The 12,125-nt window shown below is 36.4% G+C and overlaps 1 protein-coding gene across 1 annotated transcript; it reads left to right on the forward strand.

Annotated features, from left to right (window-relative positions):
• Positions 1-5,905: 5,905 nt before the first annotated feature.
• On the forward strand, positions 5,906-9,020 carry LOC130720320 (protein FAR1-RELATED SEQUENCE 5-like). Its single transcript, XM_057570952.1, has 3 exons — positions 5,906-5,948; positions 6,575-8,832; positions 8,937-9,020. Exons 1-3 carry the CDS (start codon positions 5,906-5,908, stop codon positions 9,018-9,020), a joined length of 2,385 nt encoding a protein of 794 aa, XP_057426935.1.
• Positions 9,021-12,125: the final 3,105 nt, after the last annotated feature.

Consider the following 12,125-nt stretch of genomic DNA (forward strand, 5'->3'; position numbering starts at 1 on the left):
CTATGCGATTATAAACGGAAAATTGAAAAATAGGCATTCTACTGTTTGCCTTGATTAAATATTTCAATACTTAAGTTTTTTGAAATAGGGTTAACTATTTCCGTCCATGTGTTTGTAAAGCCGTGCGATTTTAGTCCCTCATCAAAAAAATGCTTTGATTTCTATCTTTGCGTTTAGGAAAATGTTGGCATTAGTCATCGTTTGGGCTTCTTACCTAGTTGCATGCTAGAGCTGATGTGGCACGGTTTTTGTTTAATGGATCCTATCTGAATTTTTTTATTTTAACATTTTCCACATCACGTGTTTGTAAAGCCGTCCAACTTTAGTCCCTCATCCAATAATACTTTGATTTCTATCTTTGCGTTTAGAAAAATGTTGGCATTAGTCATCGTTTGGGCTTCTTACCTAGTTGCATGCCAGAGCTGATGTGGCACGGTTTTTGTTTAATGGACCCTATCTGAATTTTTTTGTTTTAACATTTTCCACATCACAAATTCACTAATCCCTAAATCAAGACTAATCTAATCACTAAATTAAACCCCTAACTTATCTTTAGTCACACCATGAGTTAGTCACACCATGATGTGATGATCCAAACTTGAATATGTTCTATACATTCGTTCATCATTCACAAATTTGAAAGTGGGACGTGGCAGTTGTACACATTCAGTTTGTACACTCGGCGTAACACATCCAACAAAAGTAGAAGCACCGAACTGAAAGTGGATATGGCCACCGCCACCGTATAGCCACTATCACTCGGTGCTTGTGTTGCTTCTACTCCTCTTCCTCCTCCTCCGCTAAACCCCCTCTCAGCTACACCACAGACACACCGACACCGAAACCGCACCATTAAGCTCCTCTCATGGAGCAAGGGCGCCTCTGGTCAACTCGACAACTCCTTCTAATTGTTACTAATTCTCACTTTCCCTCTTATTCTTGGCTCGTGTGCACATGGCCATTTGTTTTGTTTTAAAAGGTATCTGTTTTGTGAAAAGTTTAAGCACCTGAAGATTAGGCCATTAGTTCTGTGCTCGAGGACGAGCTTCTTGAGTTTATACGTTTGAGGAAAAGTTGTCGTTAAGTATAATGGTATGATGACCCTGCATGTTTAATATTTGATTGAGGATAAAAAATTGAATTCAATTGAACATTATGCATAAAAGTCGTTTGTTATTACTTATTTCATGAAGTAACCACTTATATATTATTTAATTCGTTTCAGCATGGGAAAAAAACTGATTATTTCTTTAAGCTATTTATAGTGCGTTTGTTTATATTAAAAAATAATGATTCTTAACTCTATAAAAAAACTAATTTTTAGAGATTTTGAGAAAAGCTTAAGCTGATTTGTGTTTAGCTACTCTAATTAAAATTAATTTTTTTTTATCATCTCTCATCTATCATAATTTATTTTCATGATAAGGTAAAGTAGCTTTTTCAAATAATATGTTTTTAGCTTTAAAAAAAGTTGAAACAAACATAAAAATGATTTTTATTAAGAAAATGTTTTGTTATTGAAAATTTTATATTTTTTTTATCAAAAAGTAATTTTTCTAAAATAAGTTGAATCAAGCGCACTCTAATTGGCTCGCTTGTCATTGGTTAAAAAGTGATTTTACTTTAGAAAAGATAATTTTATTTTAAGTGATTTTTTTGAAAAACATAAATTCATTTAACTTTGTATACAAATATAATAAGTGATTTTCACTTTAGGAAGTGATTGTAAACTGTTTAGACACAAAAGATTTCAAATATAAATTAGGGGTACTTTTTACCATGTAAAAATTTTAAGAGAGTATTTCGTTTTGTTCCCTTCCGTTCGATCCTTCTATAGGGAACCAAGGTGTCTCGTTCTTCGAGCTTTTTGTCATGTTCCATTCCATCCTAAAAACATAAAAAACACATAACGAAACTCATATGTCTTGTTTCATTCCATTCCCACCCGTCTACCAAACGCTACCTAGAGATACCTTAGCGATGTAAAGTGTTTGACGCAGGTTACGTTAGACCTTAGTAAAGTCTGAGCAATGATGTATGCCATATTTCAAGCATTTTAATTGTAATATTGATAATATAATGTTGCAGTGATTTATAAGATAAAAGATTCCCCGACTGTGTCGATGAGTTGACAATTTCCGACGACTTGAAAGTTTTTGCGGGCCACACCATGGTGAGTGTGGGGCGTGACTAAGAGGAACATTCCTTGGGGGGAATATGCTATTTTTCCTACGAGAGGATTTTATTTAAATAAAATGTGTTTTATTTAAATGACAAAAACTTATTCAATTATTTTAACCAAAGTTTTATCAAACATTTAAATTGAGAAAATATTTTGTGGATTAAGTGTATGTGGGTCAAATTTCTTGGAGGGAAAAGATGAAGGAATTTTTGAAATTGAAATCATTAGTCAAATTCATTAAGATGGAAATTGTGGAGGTTAATGCAATTAAGTCTGTGTTCCCTAGTTGACTTTCAAGATGAAGGATCAAGCTTTAATCAAATTATCACAATGACCTTTGTGAAAGAAACTTATTTCCTTTTAATGCATTAAGGGCTGAAATCATAAACTCAAAAGATGGAGGTTTTAATTAAATTCTTTGAAGAAGGTTAATCTAAGAATCAAAACCAAGATTTTGGGTAAGAATCAAAAGAAGGAAAAATTGAGAAACCCTTGGATTTAGGCTTGGTTTCTAAAACCCTAAATCACTTTCAGTTCCCTCATTTTCCGACCCGAGTGTAACTCTGCCTATGTTTCCGTAGCCTGTTCCAAGCCCGTAGGAGGGTTGTGATAGCCTCACTGATTTGAGGTGTAATGTGATCCATACAACTGACCTCACTTATGGTTTGTTTGTTTGGGGTGACTTTGCCAGGAAGGGAAGTAGAGGGGCTGGAAAGTGGCTTGAAAACATCACCCTTATGGCCTTATGTGTTTAGATAACTCATGAAAGGAAAAGGACATGAAAACTGTCAATGTACAGTACCATGTCAGTTTTCTTCCCAACTATGCAAAGAAAACTCTGATGACAAGAGAATAAATAGGCTTGAAAACACCCCAATACCCCCTTCTATTTTTTTACGAGAAACAATCCCCTTCTACATCCTATTCTGCAGGTATATAATTATTACCTTATACTTAAAAAAACGAATTGCATGATAATATTAATAGTAATTCCAGAGTATTTTTATTTTCTATAATCTTTTTTTTAGTCCAATTTTAACAACAAAAATATTTGAAAGATGAAATTTTTAAAAATAACAAAAAATTAGAAATATTTTAAACTAAATATAAAACTATTTCAAAAGATATTTTAAATTGCTAATTGTAGTTTTTTTTGGTACATCGGAAAATAATTGCTAATTGTAGTTAAATATATATGAACTATTTTGAAAAAGTTATGTGAGGGACAAAATAGTAAGTATACATCACACATATTTTTATTATTCTTACTTTTCCGTCCCCAAAGATAGCTCAAGTGGGGATAAGGTGAAGGGTCCCAGGTTCAAACCCGGAGGAGAGACTAATTTACTAACATTTCTAACAACTAACATTTGCCTATCAAAAAAAAATATTCTTACTTTTCCTTTTATTCTCATTTTTCTCTCAATCCAAACAACTCAAAAATCACCTCATTTTCCGCTTATATTCTTTCCCCTTATATTCTTTCCTCTTATATTCCTTCCTCTCATTTTCACTTATGCATCCAAACAGAGCATTAGTGAGATAAAACTTTTGTTGTTGTTGTAATTCTGACGAGGTGTAGTGAAGACCAAAGTTCTCCCCAAGAGTGTGAATCCTAAAATCAATCTTTCGATCTAGAGGTTAAAACAATCATCTTTTACCAATGCGACAAGCCACCGGTTGGTTCGAGTCTTGTGAATGAAAAAAACAATACGAAGAGTTAGGCTATGTTTGCATTGATGGAATATAATGGAGCGGAACAGAATGGAGTGGAACGAAATGGAATAAAAATCTCATTTCATTATTTGGACATTTTATGATGGAGCTGAACAAAATTACTACTCCATTATTTGGATAATAGACAAAACGGAACAGATTATAATTTCTTTATTCCTATATTACCCTTTCTTCTATTGGTTTAGTACATGATTTCTCAAATATAATTCTCCAAAATCATGTACTATAACTCTTTTTCTTTAACCAAATAATTACGCTTTATGATTAATATAATGTCAAGGTACAAAATACTACATAAGTGTGTTAAAAAAAATAGAGGCCTCTGCATCGTATACTTCATATAAGCATCATTTCTAGAAAAAAAAAAATAGTAGCTTATATTCAAAATGATCATCAACTCAAAAAAAAAAAGACCTGATCATCAACTTATTAAATGAAAAACGAAACTGAAACATGTCAAAGCTAATTTTTGGATTAAACTAGCTAATTCGTGAAAATCAAGGCCATAGATTATCATCTTATGCCAATTCAATAGCATAATTTAAAGGAGAAAAGTACTGGAATAAGTAATCAAGGAACCCAGGTATGTTAGAGTTCGATTTCACATGTTGTCAAAATGAGAGATTGCGATGATAGAAGAGTAAATTGGAACTCTGCAAATCATTGCTGGTTCATTTAGGTATAATGATTCCAATATCAATTGCTTTCCAATAATTTGTTGAACACGAATGCATTAATAAAATAGGGTGAAGTGGAGAGAAGTTGAAAGGAAGCACCTTTCAAAAATCGAGGATTTGATGTTGAAGGGGCAGTAGATTGGTGGTAACACGAGGGTGAAGAAGTAATTTACAATTTTAATACTTCAACAAATTTTATTCCATCTCATTCCACCCAAATTTGGGGGGAGGAAAAATGATGGAAAGTAGTAGTATCTAATGGAATGTGTTCCACTGGGTTCCATTCCACTCTATCTAATTTTAAATAAACCAAACAATAGACATATCCCTCCCTTCCGCTACACTCCATCCTCCTCCCTCAATCCAAACGAAGCCTAAGGTATGTTTGGATTGATGAAACATAATGGAACGGAATGAAGTAAAAATATTATTCCATTGTTTGAGTATTTTATAATGGAGCGGAGGTAAATTATCACTCCATTGTGTGGGTAATGGACAAAGTAGTATGAGTTATTATTATTACTTTTCCATTTTACCCTTACTTAAAAGAAATTATGTTTAATAAGGTAGATGACGGTGCCCACTAGGGTGGGGAATTATCAAACTGGTCCACCCATGGACCAGTCTTTTTGACTGGAATTTTCAGGTTTGCCGGTTCTGGGCTTGTATGGGTATTGTTTTCTGATATTGCAATTAAGGGCTTGTGAAATACGGAAAATACGAATCCCCCACCAAATCGAAATGGAAAACTAAGGGAAGGAAGGGAATAACAGCAAAGTTCATTTCCCCTTAACCGAGAACTCATGTCTATCCCTAAACGATAGTCTCCATTGTTGCACATCTTGAAGTACTTATGTTTTGTAAAATCTGGAATCAGTGCTGGCATCTAATCTCGTTACTTCTTCTTTAGGGTGTGGTGGTGTTTGTTGTCGTTCTTCGGTGGGTGTCTCTCTATTCCGATTCCGATCTCGTACTTTTTCCGAAACAGGTGAGTTGAAATAGAAGATTTGGGTATGAGTTGAATCGTGGGTGTCTCTCTATTCTGCGGTTTAGGGGGTTTTGATTGCCTGTAGACTATCACTCAAGTGCTGTCGTTTTTTACAATTTGGGTATGTGATTTGGGTGTGGGGTTTTTACAATGATGTTCGGATTTTATGAATTCTGGTAACTTAAGTAAGGATTTGAGACCTCTGGGTCATAAGTTCTTACTCCATTAGTGATCTGGAAGATGAGGTTGTTAATTTCCCCCATTAAATTTGATAAATTGAACACTGTTGCAGGGACACTTTACAACTGGTGAGTTGTTTTGATGGCAGACTTAGAAATTCCCAGTTGGTGTTCAGTTGATGAAGGTATTATTTGTTATTCTTCTTTCTAGTTTCTATTTTGCATAGGAACAATGCAAGACATGAAATATAATCTCCTTTATTAGTGGCATGATTCCTGAACCAACATGTATGTGGTTAAGTGACATTTTAACACAGTAGGAACTCGAGCCAATAGGTTAAGTTAATGGTTTCCACTCATTCTGAAGGTTGTATTGGTTTGAAAGATCAAATTTGAGTTATTTTGTTTTGTTGTTATTTCTTTTATATGTTTTAATTGCTTTCTTGATAGGTAACCACCTCTTAGTACTTTGGTTAGTTAGTCCTTTAAGGAAAATCATGTGGTTAGTTAGTGAGTTGGTTTGAGGTTAGAGAGAGTGAAGAGAGACTATAAATAGTGGAAGGTATTGAATTTGTAATTGGGAAATTGGGTAGAGTCTTGGTCTCTCGAATACCAGGTAGTTGATGTAGTTCTTAGATCTTACTTCCAATGATATTCAGTATTCTCTTTGTTCATTGCTTAGCCAGATCCAGAGAAACATGATCCTTTCTTTACAATAATATTTACTAACCTGGTACTGTAGTGAGAAGTTGCAGTTTTTCTCATAGTTAGGTACCTGTAATTTATTATTTGACTTGGTCCCTTGGTGCAGGTTTTTCATCAGATGGTGAAGGCAAAACCGCTGCTGTTGCTGGAATAGTTTCGTCACCAACACCGAAGTCGTCGGAGTCAATTGGTGAGGATGAAAATGGTGAAGCTGTTGCTATCGATACTATGGACGATGCTGCTAGTACTTTGTGGGATTGCATTGATGCCAATGAGATGAAGAAGTTTCATTTTTTGAATCGGCAGGTAGCATATGAGTTCTACAACTTTTATGCTAGAGTGAAGGGGTTCTCAATAAGGAAAAGCAAGATTTTCAGAAACAAGAAAGGTGTAATTGTGCGCCAAGACTTTGTGTGTCATAAGGAAGGTTTTCGCGAAGAGAAAAACAGAATGAGGGAAAACCGTAAGAGGGAAACTAAGGTTGAGACAAGGTGTGGGTGTTGTGCAAAAATGAGAATTCGTTTGGTGGGTGATAGTGATAGTGGTAGGTGGCATGTTAACTTATTTGGAGATTGTCACAATCATGCACTGTTAGAGGGAAAGCAAGCATCCATGTTACCAGCACATCGGAAGTTAAATGAAGGCGATATATTGGGAATGAATAGTATGCGGAAAGCTGGGATTAGCACCACACAAATATACAACTTTATTGCTGAGCAATCCGGGGGTTTTGACAAAACCAATTTTCTCAAGGTTGACATGTGCAATCAATTGACCAAACAGAAACAAAAAGAGCAGTGTGATGCAAAAGTTGTTTTGGTGTATTTGAAGGGACTTGGTTCAGGTGATCCAGGCATGTTTTGGTCACACCATGCTGATGAACAAGGCAATTTGAAACAACTGTTTTGGGCTGATGGGATTAGTCGAATGGATTTTCAAGTGTTTGGCGAAGTTCTAGCGTTTGATGCAACTTACCGGAAGAATAAATATGGTTGCCCCATTGTTGTTCTTGTTGGAGTTAACCACCATTGCCAGACTATTGTGTTTGGAACTGCAGTTTTGACAAATGAGAAAGAGGAAAGCTATGTGTGGGTACTTGAGCAGTTTTTGGCAGCTATGAAGGGTAAGGAACCAAGTGCAGTTATAACTGATGGTGCTCCTGCAATGCGGAATGCTATTAGTCGAGTATTACCTAGAGCTCATCACCGTTTGTGTGCGTGGCACCTTTTACAAAACGCACAGAGAAATGTGGGTGACCCTGTTTTTGTGAAAGGTTTTAAAAGCTGTATGTTGGGCAATCTAAGTGTTGGGCACTTCAAAAAAAAATGGGTACAATTGGTTAGCGATTTGAACCTTGAAGACAATCCATGGGTTCAAGGGTTGTATGAGAAGAGGCACATGTGGGCTACATGTTTGATGCGAGGTAAGTTCTTTGCCGGTTTTCGAACGACATCTCGCTGCGAAGGTATGCATTCACAAATTGGTCGCATTGTGCGATCTCGAAATAGCCTTCTTGAGTTTGTTCAGTATTTTGACCGTTATGTCAATTACATGCGATGGAGTGAGGTTGATGCGGACTACAAGTCAGTGGTAGGGGATGCTGTGCCTAAGACTAATGTTCGAGCACTTGAAAAATGTGCTGCAGATCTATATACTAGGACTGTTTTCTTAAAATTCAGGCCATGGCTGAACAGTGGTAGTGTAATTAAAGTTGCTGCCATTAAGGAGACATCATCATGTATGATATATTCCATGTACAGGTATTGCAAACCTGGTAAGTTGTGGCATGTCGCACACGATGTACAAGTGTCCACGTTTAGATGTTCATGTCAGCGGATGGAGACGTTTGGTCTTCCATGTGATCATATTATTGGTTTGTTGGTGCATTTGGACATTGATGTGATACCTGAGAGTTTAATATTGCAGAGGTGGTGTAAGTCAGCAAAAGATTGTATGAAAGGAAATTTTGAAGCCTCATACAAATTCTGGGAGTCAACAGTTCTTGCTAGGCTGGGTTCTTTAGTCATGAGAAGCAGGGAGATGTTTAATCTTGGGTGTGAATCTATGGAAGATTACTTGGACACAGTTGATGTAATGGCAAAGCATGTTATGAAACTTAAGGCAAAAAAGGAAGCTGCCCTTGGAGCTGGTGGTGAGAACCTTGATGAAGTGGTGGATAATGTCACAAATCCTGTCGTAGTGAGGAGCAACGGACCAGGTGGAACCTCAACTGGGAATGGAAACAAGGGGAAAAGAAAGTGCACAGTGTGTAAGGTGGAAGGCCATAACAGGGCAACATGCCCCCAGAACAAACGAGCCAAAGTTTGTAATGAAGCTGGAGCTGGTCCTTCTACTGCCTCCTTGGTTTGAAGTTGAGGTAATGAATTGACTAGTAATGTAACATACATGATACCCATGATATAATCTTACCCATAGGAACTGACTGATTAATGCATTGTTTGTTGCAGGAACTGCATATGGCTGAATGTGTTACAATTGTGATGTTCCTAGGGATTCTAAGGCCTTTTGTTTTTTACTGGATATTGGTGTAATTGACTAAGTTTGATGCAACATGATATAAGTGGATATTGTCTGTAACAGATATTTGTGTTTTTTCCATTCCGTGGTAGTAATGGTAGTTAAACTTAATTGTCAGCATTATTGTGTAATGATTTTCAGATAATTGGCATTATGTCTGATGCTATCAGGTTATGCAAACTGTGGTTGTAGTCATATTAAATCCCATCTTTCAAGTATCTACTATGGGAGTATTTGTTCCAGAATGTCCATTATATTATTACTATGACACATCTAGTATGGGAGTATTTGTTCTAGAATGCCCATTATATTATATCAGATAAAGTTGCCTGGTACTGTCATTATTATAAGAAATCATGTGGTTTTATTTTTTAGACTGCATATGGTATTTTTTAATTCTCCATTTGTGAAGTATAATACTTTAATAATTGGTGTCCATGAATGGAATGATTTCGATATGATGCCTATCCAACCTTTGAGCTAACTGTATCCATTTTGAAATTTTGAGATGTTGTATCAGTTACTGGAATGTTTGGATATTCCCTCACAGTTATTGCAGTATAAATGTATAGTGAAGCCAAATGAGATATCTGTGTGATTTAAACTAGTTTTTGTCTCATTAGATCAATGTTGCTTCTAGCCCATTTTTGAACTGTTCATGCGAGCATTGTAAATATTTCCTCACAAAATTGTTTTACAATTTACATTTTGAAGGAAGATATGTGAAGTGTGCACATTATGCCTAATTATTTAACAATGACTAATCTTAACTTAAGATGTTGACAGCTTCAAATACCACATTACCATACATAATAAGTCAAACATGGAAATAAAAACAGAAATACATGTCCTACGCATGATTGATTCATCCCAAGCATTAACTGTACATGCAAAACACTTGAAGCACATTCCATGTGCTGAAACCAGAGTTTTGTACCTTAAGTGCATGGTTGGCCTGATATATTTACACAAAAAAAAAAAAATTGAATACCACTTTTCATGGGAGCACAACTACTTTCATAAACATTTTGTGGTACCCAACTGAGCAACCAACTACTCATCAAACGACATTTCATTCTCCCAGAAGGTCTTTGCTTTTCCAAGTACCATTTCAAAGTGCTCATTGTGTGGCCCAGTCAAGATTGCCATGGCAGCCTTCATACGCACAAGTTTATCCTCCACCTACAATTGACATTTATGCAACATGCCAGAATAATTAAAACTTGTTCATGGACAGTTAACTAAACATGACTCCAATGATGTTTCATCATGGGCTTACCCGAGGGAGTAGGTTGGACATAAAGACATCATCCATTTGCAGCCACTCCAAGGTGCATATGGTTGAGTGTTGAGTGCTTAAAAATGAAAGGAGACCAATCAATGTTGTGGGCAATGAACATAGTTACATGAAGGTAAGTTGAATAGGCATAGGCAAATAAATATATTTTGCGGGGCCAATTACCTTGTTGTGTTGTCCTCACTAGATCTTGCTTCTTCAATATCCCATGCACCAAGCTCAAAGTTTCCTTCGAGGTAGTTTTGTGGGTAGTATGATGAAAACATCATGCGGCCAATTACCTTGCCCTGTCACAATCTCTCAGACATTAAATTCTAATAGACAAGAATAAAAATGTGTGATCATAAATGAGAAAACAAGTACATACAATTTGCCTTATGGATCTTTTCCTAGCTGAAGTTTGTTGTGAACTGAGGCATGAGTCAACTAGGTAAATGACAGTCTCCTCCATAGATGCAACCATTAAATACCAATGGCCGTTTGCCTCCCTAACTGGAACATAGATCTATAGCAATAATAATGTCAATGGGATGCTGTATGAAGTTGGTGCAAAAATTTGTTCAAGTAATAATAGTAAAACTTACGTATTTCAAAGTGTCAAATGGTGCCATCCAATCTGTTGCAAACTCAGGAAGCAGTTCTTCCGACATCTTGCCCTTCAAAATAGCCTCCTGTATGGAAATTTGTGTTAGGTGTTGTTCCGGATGAGTAAACAGAACGAAATGACTCCAATGAAGGAAACTTATTACCGCGAAACGAGGTGGCAATATCCATGCAGGTTGTGTTTCTGTATTGTGTTGATTCCAAGTGAGCTTTAAAGCCATGAAGTCAATAATCTGAAGAAGCACACATATTAATTACATGAATGAAAACAAAGTTCTGGCAACAAGGGCTGTGAAAGTAAGCTCAACCTTTGTGTCAATAACCTGGTCTGGGCAAAGACTGTTGAAGTTTTCTCTTGTCCCAATTGACGACCCCATTTTGAACAACTCCTCCCTGCATGCGAATTTTGGTTAGTTCTGGGATGAGTATGAATTAAAAGTTCAAAGTTAGTTGCACTTAGTGGTTGGTATTTGTAAAAACACCATACCTTGGGTCACCATGTATCTGAAATACATAGGCGCATAAACGGAGATCATCAGTTGTTAACGCCATCTCAGGGGTTGGGCGAAATTTGGAGGCCATTCCCTTTGGCAGAATGTGACCAACTTTCTTTGAGGATTTCTTGGTTACCGGTGGCTTGAATGGCCTAGCCATCTTTCTTGGTCTACGGGTTGGTGTAAAATCAGTTGCGACATTTTTTCCTTTGTCCTGCAATTTGAGAGGGCAGCACAAAAATTTTATTATAAATGAAATGAGGAAAGAGTAAACACACACTGTATGGCATGATGCCTATACAAATGAAGTACTAAAGCAAACTTTATTACCTGAGTATTGTCTTCTATAGGAAACTGTTTGGACGTAGATACATTAACCCCAGGTGTCATCAATTTTGATTGTGTCGATGATTCAATTATGATACAATCATCAGAGTCTGAATCTGAAACATCAAATTGAACATCCAGACCTTTAAGCAAGTCTTTCCCCCTTGAAACAATCCGTTTCTTCCTGGTTTTGTTTGCAATTTTGTTGGGTTTGATAGACGCTTCTTTTGCAGCTCCATTGTCAACATCAGGACCCTCAACTGGTCCCTTTTTTAGATAGGGTACATCTTCATCCGATAACGTGAGGTCAACACACATGTCTAACGTTTTCTTGACCTCATCTAAGGTTTTTGGGTCCGTCGCCAACCTTTTAGATGACACTTGTCTGGGAGGCAAAG

This window comes from Lotus japonicus, chromosome 1, assembly GCF_012489685.1.
Source record: "Lotus japonicus ecotype B-129 chromosome 1, LjGifu_v1.2".
Taxonomy (NCBI): Eukaryota; Viridiplantae; Streptophyta; class Magnoliopsida; order Fabales; family Fabaceae; genus Lotus; species Lotus japonicus.

Bases quoted from the DNA above. Each gene is read 5' to 3' on its own strand.
- LOC130720320 (XM_057570952.1), top strand. From the start codon at position 5,906: ATGGCAGACTTAGAAATTCCCAGTTGGTGTTCAGTTGATGAAG. The intron at 5,949-6,574 runs GTATTATTTGTT...CCCTTGGTGCAG, and splicing joins TTGGTGTTCAGTTGATGAAG to GTTTTTCATCAGATGGTGAA. The intron at 8,833-8,936 runs GTTTGAAGTTGA...TGTTTGTTGCAG, and splicing joins GTCCTTCTACTGCCTCCTTG to GAACTGCATATGGCTGAATG.